General features: G+C 61.2%; 2 protein-coding genes across 9 annotated transcripts in view; one reads left to right on the top strand and one right to left on the bottom strand.

Moving 5' to 3' along the window:
* Nucleotides 1–2,626: 2,626 nt before the first annotated feature.
* Nucleotides 2,627–9,210, top strand: MFAP2 (microfibril associated protein 2). 4 transcript variants are annotated; one of them, XM_036025382.1, is made up of 10 exons: nucleotides 2,627–2,772; nucleotides 4,109–4,254; nucleotides 5,108–5,182; nucleotides 6,728–6,814; nucleotides 7,047–7,073; nucleotides 7,177–7,263; nucleotides 7,390–7,434; nucleotides 8,164–8,251; nucleotides 8,483–8,556; nucleotides 8,720–9,210. In XM_036025382.1, the coding sequence occupies exons 3-10, from the start codon at nucleotides 5,146–5,148 to the stop codon at nucleotides 8,821–8,823; spliced, it is 549 nt and encodes a 182-aa protein (XP_035881275.1). In that variant the 5' UTR covers nucleotides 2,627–2,772; nucleotides 4,109–4,254; nucleotides 5,108–5,145; the 3' UTR covers nucleotides 8,824–9,210. The 4 variants fall into 4 exon arrangements, with proteins under 4 accessions (XP_035881275.1, XP_035881274.1, XP_028369026.1 ...); XM_036025381.1 differs by having other exon boundaries at nucleotides 2,628–2,772; nucleotides 6,725–6,814; XM_028513225.2 differs by lacking the exon at nucleotides 4,109–4,254 and having other exon boundaries at nucleotides 2,750–2,772; nucleotides 6,725–6,814.
* A 706-nt stretch (nucleotides 9,211–9,916) lies between these two features.
* Nucleotides 9,917–21,442, bottom strand: part of CROCC (ciliary rootlet coiled-coil, rootletin) — a 38,637-nt gene continuing 27,111 nt past the window's right edge. For 4 of the 5 annotated variants that reach the window (XM_028513642.2, XM_036025373.1, XM_036025371.1 and 1 more), the window contains 11 exons: nucleotides 19,993–20,362; nucleotides 16,489–16,658; nucleotides 16,259–16,379; nucleotides 15,780–15,943; nucleotides 14,472–14,687; nucleotides 13,655–13,879; nucleotides 13,145–13,294; nucleotides 12,600–12,800; nucleotides 12,263–12,394; nucleotides 11,361–11,540; nucleotides 9,917–10,579 (listed from right to left, as the gene is read on the bottom strand). In XM_028513642.2, the coding sequence (XP_028369443.1) occupies nucleotides 10,493–10,579; nucleotides 11,361–11,540; nucleotides 12,263–12,394; nucleotides 12,600–12,800; nucleotides 13,145–13,294; nucleotides 13,655–13,879; nucleotides 14,472–14,687; nucleotides 15,780–15,943; nucleotides 16,259–16,379; nucleotides 16,489–16,658; nucleotides 19,993–20,362 (2,016 nt within the window). In that variant the 3' untranslated portion in view covers nucleotides 9,917–10,492. The remainder of the gene's footprint in view (nucleotides 10,580–11,360; nucleotides 11,541–12,262; nucleotides 12,395–12,599; nucleotides 12,801–13,144; nucleotides 13,295–13,654; nucleotides 13,880–14,471; nucleotides 14,688–15,779; nucleotides 15,944–16,258; nucleotides 16,380–16,488; nucleotides 16,659–19,992; nucleotides 20,363–21,442) is intronic. The other variant, XM_036025372.1, reaches the window with a different exon arrangement.

Genomic DNA, 21,442 nt, shown 5'->3' with positions numbered 1-21,442 from the left:
GGATTCCTGCCAAGCTGTTTCCTCTCCTGCCCTAGTGGGATTGTGCCTGGTAGCAGTGAGGTCATGAGGGAGGGCACAGGGGCTGGGCTGGCCCTTGGAGCCTGTAGCACTGTCGGCGACAGAAGCCCCTGCTGATCCGTGGTAGACACTGGGCAGGGAAGTGGCAGGTGCTCATTCGTTTCACGGACCAGCACTCACTGGGGGGACAGACGCTGCAGGGACACACAGCAGCGCCCCCTCACGCACGGGGACGCACTCCCACACGGCCAGTGGGTCCTGGAGCCGCAGAGAGCACCGGGCCCCGTGTACACTTTTTTCCTGGACATACCTGCCACAAAGTTTAAATCAGGCACGGTCAGAAATTAACCATAACTGAAACTAGAACAATTCATTACCATAATAAGAGTTACGCGAATGTGGCATTCGGAAGTAAAATAAGGGTCACTTGAACACAAGTGCTGAGGGGCTGTGACAGATAGCTCACTCACAGATGACACAGATGGCTGCCGGGGGACCAACGGGCCGGAGCACGTGCAGCGTGGGCACTCTGGACAAAGGGGTGACTCACATCCGGCTGGACGGAGATGATCTGAGATTTCATCACGCTAACTCAGAACGGTGTGCAACTTAAAACGTATAAATTGTTTACTTCTGGAATGTTCTATTAACTATTTTCAGACTGCAGAGTTCCGTGGGTAACAAACTACGGAAAGCAAAACCACAGCTGAGGGGCGACTGCCGTATTTACTTCCTGGCTAATAGGATTCAGAGGCCAAGAAACAGGCAGTCGTGGGGAGCAGGACCCGGCAAGGAGACCTGACAGTGGGGGCCTGAGTCATGGGGGCATGCCAATTGCCCCCTCCCAGCTGGAGCCCCCTGCCTCAGGTCCTTGGGAGCTCAGGCCCAGGCTCCCAAGACTAGGTAGGCCTGGCTGGCGTAGCTTAGTGGATTGAGCGCGGGCTGCGAACCAAAGCATTGCAGGTTCGATTCCCAGTCAGGGCACATGCTTGGGTTGCAGGCCATGACCCCCAGCAACCGCACATTGACGCTTCTCTCTCTCTCTTTCTCCCTCCCTTCCCTCTCTAAAAAATAAATAAATAAATAAATAAAATCTTTAAAAAAAAAAAAAAAAAGACCAGGCAGGGCTGAGGACTGCCCCAAAGGCAGGGCACCTGCATCCCCCTGCCCAGCCAGCCTCTCCGAGAAGAATCCAATGTACACTCACTCATTCATTCATTCATTCCACAAATGTTCGCGGGAGAGCTGCTGAGCAAGGCATTGTGCCTAATGAGCAAAATGTGAGGATGAGCAAAAACAGACCTTGTCCCTGTCTTCACATAGTTGACAGGCTAATCAAACGCTCCCACAGACACAGGACAGCATGCCAGCCGTGAGCAGCGAAGCAGAAGCAGCTTTGGAGCCTGCCTGACGGGGAGAAAGGGAAGGCTTCTCTGAGGAAGGGAGGGTTGGATCTGTGACCGGAAGGAGGTAGACCTCACCAGTGTTCCAGGAGGAAGAAAAGCTTAAGCAAAGGCCCTGTGGCCGTGGCCGCAGAGAAAGGACTTTAGTGGGAGAATGCTGAAAGATCACATGGCCGCAGGGAATGAAGAGGCAAAGCCAGACCAGGATGAAGGGTAGGGCTCTTGGGGGCCACGGGGAAGCTGAGCCTGGAGCCCAGGTACATGGAAAAGGAGCAGAGGCTTTAAGTGGAAGGGGGCCAGTGTCTGAAGTGGGCCAGGAAGGGCAGGACCCCTTGAGAAGGCCCAGATTGGAGGCTGTCACAGAATCCAGGCAACAGATGGTAATGGCAGCCCTGGCTGGTAGACCAGTGGTTATGGCATCGTACTGCTACACTAAGGTTGTGGGTTTGATCCCTGGTTGGTCGGGGGACATACAAGAATCAACCAATGAATGCATCAGTAAGTGAAATAACTGATCTCTCTCCCTCTCTAAGTCAATAAGTTTTTAAAAAAAACCTTAAAGAGATGGTGGTGGCTTACCACCATGAGGGCAATGGACGGACTCAAATGATACTTTGGAGGCAGAACGAGGGACTGGCTGCTGGATCGGATGGATGCAGGGGCTGGTGGCAGGAGAAGCCTGAGTCCTGGGAGGACCGTGAGGCCACTGAATGGGAACACCTTCCGGGGCCAGGCCGGGGAGAGGGTCACGGGGTCCTGAATTGGGACTCCGATCCTTGATGAATATGTATGCCCTGGGGACCTTGGTGGGGCCAGGCCTTGCAGGCTGGAGCCCGAGGCCTGACAGAAATGCTGGTTATGGAAGCCAGTGGCAGCCCGGAGATGACTAAGAAGACCCAGAAGTTGCAGCCAGAGAGGCAGGAGGAAAATCAGGCCAGAGAGGGTGTCCTCGAAGCTGGGTGAAGCCAGAGGGGAGCGCAAGGCTCACTTCCAGCTGAGCGACCCCGGGTGAACTCCTTTATGAGCCCTGGTTTCCTCCTCTGTAACATGGGGTAACTCGCCCGTCTCACCCACCTCACCACTGACTGCGGGCCAGAAGCGACGTGGGGAGGAGGAGGAGACGTTCTGCACGGTAAGCGTGCAGGGCAGACTTGACGATGGCTCCGCGGGCGCCCCCAGGAGCCGGTGCGGACCCGAGGGCAAGGCGGCCCTAGTGGCGGCTCTCGCGTTAGGACCCAGCGGATCCAGGGCTGGAGGGCGGGCGCCGGCCCGTCGGGGGCCCCGAGCGGGGCTCGCAGCGGGCAAAGGGGCGGCTCCGGCGGGCGGACTCGGAGCGGAGTGACCCGGCCAGGTAGGCGAGAGAGCCTGGCTGCGGGACTCCGCGGGCAGCCCTCGCGGGACCCGGGCCGGGGGCAGCGGGGGGCGGTGCGGGGCTCTGCGTGTCCCCGCTCCTGGGGGCGGCTGCCAGTGTCCCCGAACCCCGGCCGTCTGAGCAGATGCTAAGAGGCCACTTAGAAAGTTTGGGATCGCTTTGAGAGGAGGACGCGGGCCGGGACGGGAGAGGAGCCCGAGTTTGGGGGGAGCCAGATATAGGGGCGTCGGGGCTGGGGGCGGCTTTTGTTCTCCCTGGGAGGTTGGAATGCGGCGGGCGGGGTGGGGGGTGCGGCGGGAGCCCCGAGACGCGGAGAGAGACAAAGGGAGATCAGAGACCGGGAGAGCGCGCCGGCCGCGGCTGATTGTTCCCAGCTGCGCGGGCCGCAACATCTGGTTTCCTGCCGTCCGACCCCGGCCCGGCCTCCGCAGCGCCGCCCTCGCAGGGAGCGTGGGCAGGAGGAGGCTCTGGGAAGGGCCCGCTCGTCCCCCTCCCACGAGGAACGCAGAGGGGAGCGGAGTTGCGGCTGCCGGCAGGTCCTAGGTCTCCCCCACACCCCCGAAATCCATAATGGAGAAGTGCTTGGAGCTGTTCCCTGGGTCAATTAATTACTCCCACGGGACTCGCCTCTTTACAAGCACTCCCCTTGCCCTAGGGGCCCCTTTGCCCAGGAAGCCTGGGCCTGGGTGCCAGACCTTCTGAGGAGGAAATGACTAGACTCCGTTGGGGGGGCTGAGAGGCCAAGGAGGGGCTTTGGAGACACAGGTCGCCCCACTCATAAACCCCTTAGGCCCCGACTCAGGGTCGCCTCCTAATGCCGACAGCCCCACTGTGCCTGGCTGCTATCAGCCCCGGGAATGGGGATGAGGACTTGAGAGCGCGACCCCGTAGGGAGCTGCAAGGAAGGAGGCCCAGATCTTTCGGCCCCACTTAACAGAGGCCAAGGGGGCTCAGAATGGGGCTGTGGGGAGCCGGATGTCCCTAGTCTGAGTGGCAGCTTGAGTCCTGAGTCTCATCTCCCACGCTCACCCTGTCCCCACCTCAGTGTCCTCACCCGCCCCTCGCAGCTGCCCCGAGGGTTCAGGGAGGGAGAGAGATGTTGAATGCAGGAGGTGGGCAGGGGTCACAGAAGTCTCGGGACTGGGGAAAATGAGGGCAAGATGCCCGCTTCTGCCTCTTTCCTTTCTTCTCGGTAGACTCCCCCCAGGGGAAATGTGTCAAAGTTAGGCTTCCAGCTAGCTGTGGGGAAGAGCTCCCCGTGCTGTGGCAGGGAGGGGGCGCTCCTGGGTAAGTGAGCCCGTGGGCCCCTTCCCAGGCCTCCCAGCAGACGGCTGACTGTTTGCGGCTGCCCTCCGCTGAGCTGGGCCCGGACCTGGGGACCTGGAGACTCGGCCAAGTCCACTGTGGGGCCAGCAGCCAGACGCTGGACTCAGCCAGGAGTTCTGAAACTTCCAGAGCCTGGTGAGAGCCATGGAACACTGCTCTGTCCCCCCAGAACTACATATGCAACACTTTCCATACCATGTCGGGGGGTTCAGCACCCCTGGGCTGGGTGACATCATGGTTCCCTCCAGCACTGCCTTCCTAGGAGCCAGAGAAGCCCTCCTCAGACTCCACCCTAAGTGTTTCCTGCTGCTGCAGACAAACAGACCACAGTCTCGTGAGTCTGATGCACAGCCAGGTCTTGGGAGGCCTGGCAGGAGAGGGACCTTCTGGGGGTGGGAGCCCTGCCCAGGCCTGGCCGCCTGCGGGGGCCCTGGGGCCTGCGCACGCATGTGGTTTCCTGCAGGAGGACGATGCTCAAGGCCCAGGGGCTAATTGGGAGCAGGTGGTGGGTTTGGCAGACGCCACTGAGCGGGCTGTGATGTTGGCTGGACAGGGCTGGGGTCCCAAGGATGGGCCCCGGCCGGGGTCAGGGATTTACATGCTCGATGTACTGGGCACCTGGGGGGGAGGTGCTGAACCAGAGCTGGGCATGGTGGTGGACCAGGAAAGCAAGGCCAGGGCTGGGAGGGGGTTAGAAATGTCCCCTGCCTGAGCAGGGCAGGTAGGGTCTGCTCTCCATCAGCCCTGGAGCCACGTGGGAGGCCTTGTCCCTCAGGGCTCGGGCCCTCGGTGAACCATCAGGTTCCCTTTGAAGGGACAGCAGATGTCCCTTCAAAGCCATGCCTTCTCCAGACTCTGGGCCCTCCCCGTGCGTGGCTTCTCTTCCTGGTGACTCCTCTCTCCAGGCTGAATCTGGGGAGCGGAGGTGGGCTCGGCAGTCCCGGCCCAGTGGGCCTGGGATGCGGTCTGACCCCCTCCCTTCTCCCAGCTGTGTGGCATCAGCCCAGCCCGCTTCACCCAGTGGCCATGAGAGCTGCCTACCTCTTCCTGCTTTTCCTGCCTGGTGAGTGGCTCACGGAGGTGACGTGGGGGGTCCCCTTACGTGGGTGAGAGTGAGGGTGTGGGGGAGGGAGACGGTGGGGGGTCTTTGTTGTGCCTGATGGCCAGAACTCAGGTCCCCGTGTCCCAGGGCCTCCTGCCTCCTGCCTCCTGGAGCACAGACTGGACTAGCCAGCCCCTCTCAGGGTCTGCGGCGTTTCCTGGGCTCTCACCCCACCGTCCACGGCCGCAGACAGGCAGCGTTCTGGAGAATGGGCACACACGCAGGCACGGAAGGCCACGCTTTGCCGCTCACTCAGTCACCCTCCCAGGAGCTGATGCGTAGGGAGTTGAGGGTACCTGAGGCAGGGAGTCTGGGCCCATCTGGGCCTCCACCACCCTGTACAGTCTGGACCTTAGAGGGGTCCCTGGTGGTCAAGCGAGAAGTCATCAATGGGGACCAAAGGGCCCTGCCAGGTTCAGCCTGCATCTCTGAACAGCCGTCTGTTGAGCTTCCACTCTGCGCAGGCACCAGTGCAGCTGAACGCAGGGCCGGCCGCCCGCCGCTGCAAAAGCCAGCGCTCAAGAGGCAGGTGCTGACGTCAAGGAAAGCGGTTTATTTGCAGATGCTGGGCATCTGGAAGAAGGGGGACCCGTGTCTCAAAGCACTGCCCCACATCTCAGTGGAGCAGAGGCGTTTATACACGGGGCGAGGGGAGCAGACAGGGGTCAAGAGAGGGGGTTGCAAAGTTCTCTACGTGCGGATGAGCACAGTCCATTCTGATAGGGCACGTGACGGTCTGGGCGGTGTGCAGCATCCTGGCTCCAGGTCATCCCGGCTCCAGGTTGGAAGTCAGCACCTCTCCTGGAGCCGGGGTGCCTGAGGTCAGGATCTGCACCTTCCAAAGTCAGTTCCTATAGGATTCTTAGACACGCATGCTGTTCATCTGCAAGCCGCATACTAGTCAGAGTCAGCACTTCCAGAAACGGTGTCAAAGGAAGCGTGGTGGGGCGGGTCACGATTTTCCACTGTTACAGTTTTCCACTGTTCATTACCCTTGGCGGGGCCCTGGGGACAGATACCGCGAAGAGCCAGGCAGACAAGTCCCCGCCCTCCTGGTGCCGCCAGTCTAGGCAGGGGAGGGCCGTGCTGATAACGGCCAGTGTGCGGAGCGGATGGGAATACCAGGAGGATGGGAACAGCAGGAGGGGGGCCAGCGAGCGCCTCTCAGCAGGGCTGACATCTGGAGACCTGAAGAAGGTGACCGGATCACAGGCCTAGGGAGAGTCCGGTGCCCAGGCGGGGGGGCAGACAGGAGAGTGCTGAGGGCCAGGATGCCAGCGTGGGGGGAGGAATGGGGGGTATGGCCAGGACAAGGTCAACGAGGGGACACAGGACCAGGAGTTTGCATGAGGGCCCTCATGATTAAGGGATGCGTTTGCGTCCTGAGGGTCTTTAAGCGTCTAGTTGTAGGGATCTTAGGGTTTCACAGGCCTGCCTCTCCGGGAGCGGCTGCCTCCCCTGCTGTCCCCGTGGGACACCCCCTATTGCTTCATCTCCCCACAGCAGGCCTGCTGGCTCAGGGGCAATATGACCTGGACCCACTGCCGCCGTTCCCAGACCACGTCCAGTACCCCCACTACAGCGACCAGATCGGTAAGGCCTTGTCCCCCCGCCCGTCCCTCCCGGCCCTGCCATGTCTTCAAGGCCTGGCTCCCCGGATGTGCAAAGGCTCCGCCAGGGACCCGGGTGGGGGGGCGTTAGGTGATAGGGGTCAGGGTGGGGTGGAGGGGGCGTTCCTGGCTCAGTCGTGACCTCCTCTGCCCCTGGAGCTGGGAGCCAGCCTGCCCACCCCCCGCCCCAGCTCCACATTCACCTCTGTTTTCAGACACCCCGGACTACTATGATTACCAAGGTAAAGGGCAGGGGCTGCATAAGGTGGGCGGACACCTGGGCAGGCGGGCGGCGGGCAGGGCAGCGCAGGGCAAGGAGAAGACCCCCCGCCACGTCCCGTGCAGAGGCCACTCCTCGGCCCCCTGAGGAGCAGTTCCAGTTCCAGTCTCAGCAGCAGGTCCAGCAGGAAGTCATCCCGGCCCCCACCTTCGGTAGGCCACAGGCTCCGGTCAGCCCTGGGGGTGGCGGGGTCTGTGCCGGGGCTGGGACAGGGGACCCAACCCTGCCCTGAGCGGGCCTCTCTCAGTGGCCTCTGCCTGCCCCTCTCCCAACACCAGAGCCAGGAAATGCAGAGACGGAGCCCACGGAGCCTGGGCCTCTTGGTAAGAGATTTCCCAACAGCCTGGGAAGCAGGCACAGCCCCTGAGGTCAGGGCGGAGTGGGGCGGGACACTGGTGGGACAGACTGCCAGGCCCTGGGCTTTGGCCCAGGTGGGGGGTAGGATGGGGGGCTTGCCGAGATGCCCCTGCTTTAGGCTGCCAACCCAGGGCCCCCTGGGCAGCTCGGGGAGATCCCCCTGCCCCCCTGGGCCTGGCTGGAGGCTGAGTTGGCTGCAGGCTTGGGAGGGGCCCCCTGCTTCCAGACGCTGGGGGCAGGGAGTGTGCTGGCAGGCAGGTGACCAGGGAGCAGGAAGCCAGGGCTGGCTGAGCGGGTCCCAGGCTGCCCCAGCCAGGAGCCCGAGAGAACAAGACTATGACAGATCCTGTTTCACCCCCAGGAGCTCAGTGAGGTGGTGGATTTGTGTTTGATAGATGCATGTTTGAGTACATGCTCCTGAGTGCGGTTGTGAATTTGTGTATGTGTAAATGCACTGCATAAAATCCGGCAGCCTCAGTTCCAACAACGCCGTGTACGCATGTATTGCGCGTGTATCTGTGTGTGCTGCTGGTGTGTTTGTGGGGGCAGCACGGGCTAGGCCAGGGGGTGCAGGGCTTACCTAGACCCTAAGATGAAAGCCAGTCTCTGGTGGGCAAGGTTACGGGCTACCCGCCCCCCCCCCCAGTTCTGGGCCCTAAGCCACAGCCCCCCAGTCTGATCCCCCTGTCACCCAGACTGCCGTGAGGAGCAGTACCCGTGCACCCGCCTCTACTCCATCCACAAGCCCTGCAAACAGTGTCTCAACGAGGTCTGCTTCTACAGGTGAGCACAGGCTGGCCTCGGGGGGGGGGGCGGGGGGCAGGGAGCAGAGGGGGACAGCCCCAGCCGGCCCAGGGGGAGTCTGGGGAAGGAGAAATGAGTCCTGAAGCTGAGCTCAGCCCTGGTTGAGCCCTAGCTCCAGGGCTCCAATGCCAAGTCCTGTCCAGGCTCTCCCTGCAGAGCTGGGTGGCGGTGGGGCTGACCCCCACCCCTCCCCCGGCCTCGTCCCCCCAGCCTCCGGCGAATGTACATCATCAATAAGGAGATCTGCGTCCGCACTGTCTGTGCCCACGAGGAGCTCCTCCGAGGTAGGCAGCCTGCGCCGCCGCCCTCCCCCTGCCCCGGCTCGCTCAGTGTGCGCCCGCCTGTCCACGTGTGTGAAACACGGGTCACGTGCGGGCACCACGGCCAGGGGACCCTGAGATCACCCAGCCCCACCCTGACCCCATCTCCTTTCTGCGCCCCCAACAGCTGACCTGTGTCGGGACAAGTTCTCCAAATGCGGCGTGATGGCCAGCAGCGGCCTGTGCCAGTCCGTGGCGGCCTCCTGTGCCAGGAGCTGCGGGGGCTGCTAGGGCACGGCTGGCACCCAAGCCCCGGCCCCTCCTCAGACCCGGGGCCTTCAGGCCCCGCCTGACCTGGTGCTTTCCTTCCCGGCCTGACACCCCTTTTATTCGATAAAAAGTTAGTGGACTGCGGCTGGGGGTTGTCTCGGGCCCCTGCCCGGCCTCTGGCCACCCCCGAGGCACAGTGGTGGCTCCCCACAGCACAGTCTTTGCCCCCAGGAGGGAGCCCCCTCCCCCGGGCTCTCAGTGGGGCCCGTGCCTCCTCGGTCCCTGAGGACAGCCCCCCGGTCCCTGAGGTAGGCTGTGCCCCTCGCCCCAGCTGGTCTGCTTGGATTCCCTACAGCCCCCGGGCATAGGCCACCTCTGTTTTCTACAAAATTAAAAACAAGTTTTTACGAAAGATTCAGTTGTTTTTCAGAGACTACACATAGGGTGGCCAGGTGCCTCCGCCACTGTCCGTCCCGTCCCAGAGAGAGGCTCCCGGTCTCTCAGGAAGGGACTGTTCCAGCGACCTGCTCTTTGCCCCCGCCGTCCAGCCCTGCCTCCGCGCCCACCGACCTCAGCTCCGACCTGCCGGAGAGGTGGGCCGTAACGGCTGACCTTGAGGCCACAACCTAAGTGGAGGGTTCAGGAGTCAGGACCCATTCCCCATCACCAGAGGGGTGCAGGCCGAGGCGGGAGGCCACCAGTATGGAGGCGTAAGGGTGAATATAAGGTACGAGGCGGAAGGTCAAGGTAGGTGGACTGAGATCAAGGACCCGGATGGGAGGCGGTGGGGCTGTTGTTCGGAGAGAGGGCAGAAACAGGGCAAGCCGACGGGGCACCTCCGACCGGCCCGTGGGCCCAGGCTCCACGCGACTGCCCCGCACCGTCCATTTAACCTTCCAAACAGGCCCGTGTGGTGGGGACGTCACGTGCACATCCCCCCAGTGGGGAAACGAAGCCCGGAGGCACGGAGTCGCCCACCTGAATGAGGGTCCGCGGCTAGAAGGGGCAGACCTGGTCCTGTCCGAGTCCGTCCGTCCCTCTTGCCCCAGGCCCCACCTGCCTCCCCCCCCACCAGGGGGACGAGACACAGGGATAGTAAACAGACACATCTGTACAAAACCATTTCTAGAAAACAGGGTTTTGTTATAAAAAACACAAACAGTTCCGAACAGTGAACATTATGAAAAGGTATAAAAATACAGGGATTCTGAACTCTGAGGACTTTCCCGACAAACATTCTGAACTAAGGCAAAGAGGCCTCTGGGAAGCCAGGGCGGGGCCTGGGTCTCTGGCCCTGCCCGAGGCCCAGGCGCCCCTCTGCCTTCCCATCAGCCTGTGCTCCGGGGGCCTGCTCCAGGGCCGGCCACGGGCAACAGGGTCTCCCTGACCCCTGGCTTTGGCTCAGCCACGCAGCGAGGATCGTGTACAACTGGAAGTGGTTCATCTGGGGAGGGACACCGGACCGAGGTGGGGCCCACAGGTGGCGGGGGGCGGGGGGGGGCTCCGATGATGCTGGAAAGATGGCGCTGGGTCTGGTCTGGCACCAGAGCCCCTGCCTCTCGGAACTGCCGGCCCGGCTCCTCCTCACCCTCATTTGAGCTCCGGGGGCCCTGACACGCTCAGGCCCCTGGGTGGACTGTTCTGGGGAGGAGGCCCTCCCCTGTTCCAGCCACCGCGGTGGGGAAGGGGCTCATTTCTCTGGGGGCCCAGAGGCGGGAGGGAAGGAGGCCGAGCTCCTTCGAAGCTCCTGCTGCAACTGTCCCTTCAGGGTGGACACCTGGAGAAGAAAGAAGGTAGCATCAGTAGAGCCAGCCCAGGTCCTCAGCCTGACTTCAGAGAAAAGGGGGTGACTGCAGCCGGGACCCCAGCAAGGACCAGTGCTGCCTGTTTCGGGCAGACGCAGGTCTCATGAAGAACCAGGGTGTTTTCTTCCCTCCTCATTCTGGTCCGTGGTATAGTCAGGTGTCCTCTGACTGCACGGCGTCTCTTTGGGGGCCGCCCTATCGCCACCCTCATCACTCAGACAGGCCTGGCACTGGCCTGACCCCCAGGGTGGACCCAGGCCTGGCTTGCCAAACCAGCCTTGCCCTGTAGACATGACGAGGTCGGGAGGATCAGAAGGGAGGAACTGCAGCTGGCCAATGAGAAGCATCCCTGGGACTTTTGCTGCTGCTCTCAGAAAAAAAGCCTCCCCCCCCTTTCCTCTCAGATCAAGGGTTGTTGGGATAACCCGAGGCTGGGGCTGCAGAGGCCGCCTGTGCTGCCCCGGGAAAGGGCCTTCCTAGAGCCAGAGGAGAGCAGAGCCCTGGCCAGGGGACTGGGTTCCAACGGCATCACTTAAGCCCGTGTTCAGCCATGGTGGACACCACCTGACCGTTCCAGTTTCCGGTGCCACAGACTGCTTGTACCCAAGAGGTCACACACAGGCCTCCCTTACCCCCCTTCCTCCCTCTCTAGCTTCACACTTCCCTCCTGGCCCAGCTGCCCAAGGTGGTGAGGGAAGGGACTGGCTCTGCAGCCCCCAGGGGAGGGGCCGGAGCCCGGTCAGGCCTCAGTACCTGCTCCTCCAGCCCACGCACCCGCTGCCGGTGGGCCCGCTCCCGCGCCTCCAGAGTGCGTTCCGTCTGCACCTGGGCACTGCGCAGGCGCTCCACCTCCTGCTGCAGCTCCAGCTGTTGCTGCTCCTCCACCTCCAGCCGGGCCGGGCTGTGGTCCTGCTCCAGCACCACCACCTGGGCCTGCAGGGGAGGCCGCTAGTCTGGAGTCTGGCCCCACGTGTGTGCACGCACGCCTGTGCACAAGGAGGCGGCGTCGAGTGCCTCCCCAGGGTGGGAGCCTGGGGGGGGGCCTCGCAGCAAGGCCAGGGCAGGCAGGGGATGCAGAGGGAGCTTTGAGATCCGGTTTGTTCCAACCCCACCCCCACCCTTCTGGCCTGCGGTTATGGTACCTAGTGACCCCTACTCAGACACACACACACACACACACACACACACAGATGTACTCAAATGCAGGCCCATACACAGGTGCCAAAGCAAGCATGTGAGTGCTTGTGTTCACATGGGTGCATACATGTGCACAGAAGCCTAATATCCCTACATACATGAAGACACCTATACACAGACATGTACACAGATCTACCATATTCTTAATACTCAGACTTGCCACACCTGTGCAAAAGGTTCACCCATAAGAATTCTTTAAGGTACACTCATGCCTTGCACATCTATGATACACATGAACACACAGGCTCAGGCGCTAACCCACCGTTAGCGTCTCTCCTCTGCACTTGGGAGAGCATCCCCCTATCTGACTCTGAGCCCCCCACCCCAGGGCTGGGGCTCACAGCCTGTGGGCTCTGGGCTGGCTGAGCTATCAGCAGCGCCTGGGACCGCCTGGCCCTCAGGCTAGGGTGAGGGTGGGGCCGTGGGTTAGGGGGACAGCAGGGGTCCAGGGCCGGGACCTCTAGCAGCTGGATCTGCCTCTGGGCCTCAGCCAGCTCCAGCTCAGCCCCCGTGAGTGTCCGGTCCAGGCGGCCCTTCTCCGCGCTCAGCCGCACCGTGTCCTCGTGGCTGCGCAGCTTCTCCCGCTCGACCTGGGTGGGGAGAGCAGGAGGGGAGCAGGGTGCCCGGGGCGGAGGGGGGTCTGCCTGCGAAGGGGGGTGCTCTGGGAGGGGTGTTAGAGTCGAGGCAGCGGGACCAGGGGTACCAGAGGCTGCCAGGCCCTCGTGGTGTGCAGCTGGGACCGGCCACGGCCAGGACCTAGACAAAGTGAGGGAAGGGCCCTGGGGAGCAGCCCACCTTGTCCAGCGTTCTCCGGAGAGCCACCCGGTCCTTCTCCAGCCGCAAGGCTGACCGCTCCACCTCCCGCTTCTCGGTTTCTAGCTGAGCCAGAGCACGCTGCAGGCCGGCCAGGCGCTCCTGGAGCAGCCGCCGCTCGTCCTGCAGCTTCTGCACCGCGCGCAGGGCCGCAGCCTCAGCCTCTTGCCGCTGCCGCAGCACCTACGCAGACACCAGCAAGTCCCTGATTCCCCCGGGCTCCAGCGTGTGCGTCTGAAGCTTGGGGAGGACGAAGCCAGCCTGCTGTGCCCAGTCACGGGGCAGGACAACTGTGAGCCCCACACCAGGGAGCTGTCACCTGAGGCCAGACAGCTCTCCTCTCTGGGCCTCAGTTTCTCCATCTCTATAATAGGGGTATCATGCTTCATTCCCTGGCCTTGTGGGTTGTGGGGGGTTCCTCCTCCCAGGAGGCTGCGCCTGGATTTGGGATGAGGCTCTGATGGGTGGGAAGGTCGCCACCCCATCCTGAGGGCCTCAGCATCCTGGGGGCCCACCCTGGCCCTCACCTCCTGCAGCTGCTGCAGCTGGCCCTCCGCCTCGGCCCGCTGCAGTGCCAGGTCTTCCACCTCGCCCCTCGTCGTCTGCACCTGCTCGCTCAGGGCGGTGCTCTGTTTCCGGGCCTCGGACAGCGCCTGCCGAGCGGCCTCCAGCCGTTCCTGGAGGACAGGGATTGATGGTGCCAGGCTGGGACACGGCCTCTACTCTCTATCTCGTGCGAGCTTCAAAGCCCATCAGACAGGTAATCACCTCACCTGAAGATGACAGATGGCAGGCCTGGCCTGCTGACCTATGCAGTTCCCCCCATTAACCTTGCACCTGGTCCCTCCAAGCCTGTACTAACTAGTAGGCTGTTCTCTTAGCACTCCCTCCAGAGCCTCCTCTTACTGGCTGATGCTCTTATTAAGCCCACCCCTCCCTCTCACTGATTGGCTCCTTAGGGTTTCCAACTGGCTGCCCCATTGGCTAACTTACTCTCCCTGGGCCCGCCCCCAGCTAGACCCAGCCATCCCCTATACCTGGAGTACTTGGCGGTCATGTTCACAGGCCTTCAGGGCCTTCTGCAGTTGCAGATTCTTGTCCTGGGTGCTTGTGAGGGTGGCACTGTTCTGGGCCAGAGTCTCCGTCAGACCCTGCACCTTGTCCCGCAGGACCCTCTCACTCTCCTCCATCTTGGCCAGGGCCCCACTCAGCCGCTCCACGGTCAGCTGCAACGTCCCCGCCTTGGCCTCACTGTCTGCCACCTGGCAGGAGAGACGGGGCGGTGAAGTGGCTTGGTTCTCACTGTGGCCTCCAGAGGAAAGGTCCGACCCAACCCACGCCAGCCCCTTCCCACCTCCCTCTGGGCCTTCATTACTGACACTCACTGTCCCCATGTGATCCCACTGGCTTAGCCTACCGCCACCTACGCCCCACCCCATCGCTGGCTAACTACCCTCCCCCAGAGTGCCATCAGCCTGGTTGTCTCACACCACCTGTTCTTGACTTTGGTGCGTGATTATGCAAGACTAGCAGAGTTACTGAACCGACCAGTTAGAGATGAGCTTCCTAGCAGCCAAGGCAAAATAGGAAATGGGTGAAATTTCTTCCCTAACTTGTCCAGCATGCTTCCTAGGCGTGCAGCTTCTGTCATCAACCAGTCCTAAATTCCAGTTTTGGCTCTGCCTCTCCTTAGCTGTTATCTTGGGGGGTGACATCACCCCCCTGAGCCTCTGTCCGTCCACCCGTGAAGTGGGGACCATGATGACACCTCACAGCATTGCTGGGAGGTTTACTTAGTCTGTGTGAAGGACTTGGCCTGCAGCGGAGGAGCCTGCAAGTGGGGGAGGGGCCCACCTGTCTCTGCAGGGAGTCCACCCGATCCTGGAGGACCTGGGCCTGCGCCTCACGGTCGCTCAGGCCCAGGCGGCTGCGCTGCAGCTCCCCCTCCAGCGAGCGCCGCTGCAGCTCCAGCTTGATGGTGCGGCTCTCGGAGGCATCCAGCACCTCCTTCAGGCGCCGCTTGTCGCTCTCCAGCTTCACCTCATTGGCCTTCATCTTGCTGATTTTCTCCTGCGGACGGGGGAGGGCTCAGGTCTCAGCTGTCCGGCCCACCCCACACCTCCCACGCCCCTCAGGGCCTTTTGGAGGAAGTGGGGAACAGCCCAGAAGCTGCGTGGGTGACCTGAGTCGAGTCGGGCAGGAGCCCTGGCCCCACGGGATTTTAGGGAATGATGCCCCTCCCTCCCCCAAATGAGTTCAAATGGTGAAGGAGGCTTGGGGGAGCTGGGACAGGACAGGCAGACAGACTGGGGTCCTTCCACCTCTGTCACCACCCCGGAGACAGGGTGGGCCGAGGGGGTGTCCTTACAACAGCCCCCAGGCCAGGCCCCTCTCCCGCCCTGCTCAGAGCCCCACCCCTGCCATGTCTGCACCCGGCAGCCCCGCTCTGGCTGCTGCCCAGCTTTGTTCCTGGCCTCCTCCTGCGGCCCCTGCGGCTGGGCCCAAGGCCAAAGCTGGAGCCGCAGACACAACAACCCCGCTCAAGCTCGGCCTAGAGCCAGAGGCAGGGGGTGGGCTGTGGGGGGCAGCAGTGGAGGGCCAGGGGAGGAAAGGGTGGGGAGGGAGGGAGCCGGTGGCTGTGAGAAGGGCTCAGGTCTTCAGCAGCCTGGACCATCACCACGAGGGCCCATGCTTTCTGCCCCGGACACAGACACAGACACAGACACATACACACAGATGAAAGACACATGAACACCCCAGAACACCACCCATGTGGCCGTACAGAGAGGAAGGAAACAGAGGTCCCCTGAGAACCGCCTGTGTGTGGGGAGCTTATGCACATCGCCTCTGCAAGGCAATCACTGGTCTTCCCCTTCTGCAGATGAGGAAAACAGGGTTCCGGCAGGCTAAGAAACCGCAGAACCAGAACCGAACCCAGGTCTGTCAAGGTCAAATGCCCAGCTCTTGCTTCCACAGTCTAGCGATCTTAACACAGAACAAGACAGTAGACCTGGCTATGCTTTTACAGACTCACAGGCTGGTCACTTCGGTGGGTGCTGAGGCCCAGGCAGGCAGGAACAGAGATGCACACAGTAGGACTTGCAAACATCCATTCAGCACCCAGACCGTCCCCTCGCCCTGCCGCCCCGGACTCCTGCCTACCTGGCTGGCCCGGAGCTCACTCTCGGTGGCCTGCAGGCTCCTCTCCAGGGCGGCCACCTGGTCCAGTGCAGCCCGGCGCTCCCGCTCGCTGCGCCGCGCACTCTCCTCCTGCAGCACCAGCTCCGCCTGGGCCCCGCTCAGCCGCCCATCCACGCTGCGCCGGGCTGTGGGTCCCCACCCCAGGGGTCAGACCTGGCCATGCACAGCCTGGAGGCCTGAGCTAGGCCGCAACATGCCTGGCCTGCTTGTCTACCCACTCCAGGACCTGCCCCTGAGTCCTTGAAAGTCTGTCTGTAAGTTTGGACATGGGGTGGGGCTCACCAGGGATGGTCTCCCAGAGGCAACAGCCCCCAACTCGGGTCACAGTAGCCAGGGCAGGGACACAGGAGCCACTCAGGGCACCCCACAGCCTCCTGCCTCCGCTGCCAAGAGCACGAGAGAACAAAGCAAGGCCCAAGGGGTGGGGGGATCGGACTCACCCTCCTCGCTCTGGGCCACGGCCTTCTGCAGCTGCCTTGCCCGGGAGGTTGCGCTGTCCCTCTCGGCCTCCATGTCAACCAGCTGGCGACTCAGGGCGTTTGTTTGGGTACGAAGCTCATCCTGCAGTCCCAAGGTCGGGGGGAGGGAAGACCCCTGCTCTGACAACCTGCAGCCCCTCACCGGGCCCTCAGCCTCTAATTCCCCAGCCAGCCACTCACACCGGCCTCACCCGTTCTCTCTGGGCGCTCCGAAGCTCCTGCAGGAAATCCCGGAGGGCCCCCTGCACGGCCTCCGGGTCCAGGTCTGGAGACACCGGAGAGGTGGCAGGTCCCGGGGATGATGGCTCAGATCCAGGGCTGCGTTCCAAGGGGCTGGGGCTGCGGGGCCCTTCCCCAGTTCCTAGAGGAGGAGGAGCGCTCAGGGCTGCAGCAGGCACGGGCCTCTCCTGCCAGGATGCTGCCTGCAAGGTCTCCGAGCATCTTCCCCATCCCGGCAGCTCCCATGAGCTTCATGCAGCCCCAGTCGGGTCCCCTCGCCCCCCTGCCTCACCCGTCACCAGCCCCGGCTGCCCTCAGAGCAAGCCCAGCTCCCGTGCCGTCACTCAGAGGCCCCATTGCTCACTGCGTGAGCCCCTCACAAGCTGGTTACACCCCATCACCCTCAGCTCCCATGTTCTAGAACACCCCCTTTTCCAGCACTAGGGCCTTCATATGTGCTGTTCCCTTCTCTCCCCCTCACTTCTCTTTGCCTGGCCCATTCCCTTAGACCTAAATGTAAAGAGCACTCCCCAAGGCCCCTCTGACCCCACACTGTGTTGGGGTGACCTCGTCCCACCCTGGTGGAGCTCTGATGTCTGCTCCACACCCAGCCATGAGGGCTGTGCCCCAGAGCCCCCAGTCCAAGGGTGGACACTCCATCACTCCAACACCTTCCTGTCCTGAGTGCTGGCACTGGACCAATGCTTTTCCTGCATCACCTCCTTCCATCCTCATAGTCCTGGGAGGTATGGACCAATCCCCCCCTTCAGGGGGCTGCGTGGGCTCAAAGCAGAGAGGATGGGCCACAGAGGAGGGAGGGGCAGAATGAATGGAGACAGGGCGGCACCTAGAGGTCAACATCGAAACTGCAGGATGGGATTCCGCCTGTTCGCTTCTGCTTCTGCCAAGTGACACCCAATCTGGCCCCCAGCTCTGTCAGCACGCGAAGAACCCACAGCGGGACATTCACCCACTGCCCCCAGGACCCCCGTCCTCTCAGAGTAAAAGCCAGCACTCTCACAGTGTCCTGCAAGGACGACTTGAGCAGGTCCCTGGTCCCCATGTCCTCACCCCCCACTCCTCCCACCTCGCTCCTACACTCCAGCGGCGGCTCTGTCGCTGTGCTCACAGGCCAAGGCTCCCTCCACTTGTCCTCGGAGTCTCTTCTCCCATCCTTCCCTTGCCTACCCCCTCCTCAGCGGGGCTCTCCCTGTCTCCCATGCACCCCTAGCCTCTCCCTTGCCTTATCTTTAAAAAGAACTGTTGATAAAACATATATAAAACATGCCTTTCTAGCCTTCTCTAAGTATACTATTTAGTGGTATTAATTATATTCACATCATCACACGACCATCACCACTATCTGTTTCCAAATCTTCCCATCATCCCTATTACAGGTTGAACTGTGTCTCCCCAACATTCACACTGCCGTCCTAACTGCTGGGACCCGAGAACGTGACCTTGTTTGCTAACAGGGTCCTTGCAGATGTCATTAGTTAAGATGCAATCTTACTGGAGTAGTGCAGGCCCTGCTCCAATACGATGGGTGCTCTTATAAAAAGGGGAAATTTGGTCCTGGCTGGTGCGGCTCAGTGGATTGAGCGCGGGCCTGTGAACCAGAGGGTTGCTGGTTTGATTTCCAGTCATGTGCCTGGATTGCAGGCCAGGTCGCCAGTAGGGGGCGCACGAGAGGCAACCACACATTGAGGTTTCTCTCTGTCTTTCTCCCTCCTTTTCCCTCTCTCTAAAAATAAATAAAAAATCTTTTTAAAAAGGGGGAAATTTGGACACACACTCAAGGTGAAGGCCACGTGAAGCTGGAAGTTATGCTGACACGGCCCTACGGGAAGCCAGGGGGGCCCCAGGACAGGCTCCTCCCCAGCACAGTCACAGGGAGCAGGGCCCCGCCCACACCTTGATCTCAGACTTCCGGGCTCCTGAACCACGAGACATAAATTCCTGTTGTTTAAGACGCTGTTGATGGCTATTTGTTACAGCAGCCCAGGAAGCTAATGCACCCTGGAGACTGCGCTCAGTAAGCAATAACTCACCCCACAGCCCCTCATAGACTCTAATCTACTTTCTGTCTCTGTGAATTTGGCTATTCTAGATATTTTATGTAAGTGCGATCATTGTCCTCTATTCGCCCTTTGGGACTGGCTTATTTCACTTTGCATGACGCTGTCGAGGTCTGTCCATGTCGTAGCATGTGTCGCAATGCCCTTCCTTTTTAAGGCCGAGCACTATTCCTCTGTGCGGACACGCCACGTGTTCGTCCGTCTGCTCACCCGTCTGTGGGCACTCATCACTCCTTGCTCCCACCTTGTGGCTGCTACAGACACTGGGTACAGGGAGCTGTTCGAGGCCCCGTTTTCAGTTCTTTGGGGTACTCACCTAGGGGTGGAATGGTCGGGTCCTACGGTAATTCTGGGGTTAGCTTTTTGAGAAATTGCCAAACTGCTCTCCACAGCGGCTGCCCCATTTTACGTTCTCACCTGCCGTGTGCCTAGACTCACGTTTCCTCACCTGTTTTCCGGCCCTCGCCCCACCCGGGACACGCTGTAGTTCATTTCCATAACATATTCCTAGTCTGGTACTCCCTTGCCTAGACTACAAACGCCACGAAAGGAAATGCTTGTCAGTTTTGTTTACGGCTCCACCCCCAGTGCTTTGATTGTGTTTGGCGCCTAGTAGGTGCTTCATGAATATTGAGTAGCTGCGTGAACGAATCAGATCCTGGGCCTGAATCTGTGCATTTGGAAAGGCAACAGTCCATATCCCACAGTGCTCGGGTTCCGCGGGTTCTAGTCTCGGCCCTAAGAATCAAGGTGAGCCTGTGCCAGGCTGAGACCAGATGAATGCTCCCTAAAGAGGTGCTCGCACCCCTTGAAGCACAGCGCTAAACTTCCCAGCGTCATCTTCCCGGCCTTGGGAGCAGGCGGGGCTGGGAGGGTTCCTGAAGGAGTCCCTGGAAGGGGTCTCGGCGGAGGGCGTGTCTGCCTGAGGGAGATGGCGGAGTCACAGGCCTGATACAGAGGGGTGTGGGGCTAGGGACGAAAGACTGACGAGGGTGGGGTGCTGATAAAGAGAGGGCGGGGGTCAGTAGGGAGGATGGATGGTCAAAGACTCAGAGGAGTGGGGGATATCAAGAGGCGACCTCCAGCCCCTTTAACAAGAAGTGACCCAGGGAGCCTGGATCCGCGAAGGGAAGGAGTCTTGGTGAGGGGGCGGGGCCAAGACTACTTCAAAAGGGGGCGTGGACTCAGAGACCGAAGGTGACGTAAGACCTGGGGCCTAGATGGGCGGTTCTCTGCCAGGTGTCAAGGACGAGCAAAGACGGGTGGGGGTGGCGGGGATTGGAGACTAGTAAACGAAGAAAGGATGAACCCCGCAGAGGAGAGCTAGTCTTGCGGGCGGGGACCAGGAGTCTCCATCCCCCACTTTCCCGTCCTGTGTGCCCCTAGGGCTTAGCTCACCTCCTGCCGGTGCAGTGCGGCCTGGGGAGCCCACGGGCCGCGGGGCGGGGCTGGGCGTGCGACCCAGACCCAGGCCCCGGCGCAGGGCTGATCGCAGGCCGCCCAGCTGGGCTTCGGCCGCGCGCCGCTGGGTCTCCACGCGGGCCAGCTCGGCCTCCAGGCCTTGCGCCCGGCCCTCGGCCGCACTCAGCCGCAGCCCCAGCTCCGCAGCCTCTGTTCGCGCCGCCTCCAGCTTCAGCTCTAGGCTGCGGGCATTGTCCAGCTGCTGCTTCTCTGTGCCGCGCGCCTCCTCCAGGTTGCCCAGAAGGCCTCGTTCGCGGGCCCGGAATTCGCCCTCTTGCTCCTGCAGCTTCCGCTGGGCTCCCTGGAGCTGGGGGCAGGGGTGAAGCCCGGAGGGGAGGGTCAGCGAGCCGCCTCCCAGCCTGCTGCCCCATCTCCCAGGCCCAGCCTCGAGCCCACCCACCCAAAATTGGCGCACACAACACCTGTTCCTTTAGGGGTCTCCATCCAAAGAGGAGAAGACCATTCATAGATGTGGGAGAAAACTATTAGAATTTATCTCTTCCACCCCGGTTGGTGTGGCTCAGTGGATTGAGTGCCTGCCTGCGCACCAAAGGGCCCACGGTTCAATTCCCAGTCAGGGCCCATGCCTGGGTGCAGGCCAGATCCCCAGTAGGGGGTGTGCAAGAGGCAACCACTCATTGACGTTGACATTTCTCTCCTATTCCTCCTTCCTTTCCCTCTCTAAAAATAAATAAATAAAATCTTAAAAAACAAGAATCTATCTCTCTTCCGTGACTTGAAGTGTACACAGTTTATTATATGGTTTATTAGTAATAAACTAACACCTAAATAGACAGGACATACCAGTGCCACACACTGAGTACTTTCCAAAAAACATCAACTCCACCACTATGAATCCACTCTAATCTACAACTGAGGAAACTGAGGCAGGAAGCCGAGGCCCGGAGCTGTTGTGTAACCTGCCCAAGGCCGACAACAAGTAAGCTAGGAGCTGGGACTCAAAGCCAGGCTCTCCGGCTCCCAGGGCTGCTCTCTGCACCACGAGACCACGCTGCCTCTCAGTGCACACACTTTATCGATAAATCACACAGCGGGGGACTGGACTAAAAAACTATTTACTGACAGAGTACACGATCTCTCTCTCTCTCACACACACACACAGAGATGCAGCTCTCCGATATGGAGAATGACTCAAACTTCTCCCAGCCACCAGCTTCACTGCTACCCAGCAGCACCTGGATGCCAGGAGCCGGGTGGAGGGCCTGTGTACCTCCCCTGCTGGGATAGGCCCTATCGCATAAGTGCTTCGAAGCACAGAGAGGTTGAGTGACTTAGTCAAGGTCACACAGTAGATTCAATATAGTGAAACAGCCAGAAAAGGCAGAGTGCAGACTCTGGGGTCAGACAGACCGCTATGGTTGTGTGA

This window comes from Phyllostomus discolor, chromosome 5, assembly GCF_004126475.2.
Source record: "Phyllostomus discolor isolate MPI-MPIP mPhyDis1 chromosome 5, mPhyDis1.pri.v3, whole genome shotgun sequence".
NCBI lineage: Eukaryota > Metazoa > Chordata > Mammalia > Chiroptera > Phyllostomidae > Phyllostomus > Phyllostomus discolor.
This window is presented reverse-complemented; position numbering and strand designations above follow the sequence as displayed.

Bases quoted from the DNA above. Each gene is read 5' to 3' on its own strand.
- MFAP2 (XM_036025381.1), top strand. From the start codon at position 5,146: ATGAGAGCTGCCTACCTCTTCCTGCTTTTCCTGCCTG. The intron at 7,435-8,163 runs GTAAGAGATTTC...CCTGTCACCCAG, and splicing joins CACGGAGCCTGGGCCTCTTG to ACTGCCGTGAGGAGCAGTAC. The intron at 8,557-8,719 runs GTAGGCAGCCTG...CGCCCCCAACAG, and splicing joins CCACGAGGAGCTCCTCCGAG to CTGACCTGTGTCGGGACAAG.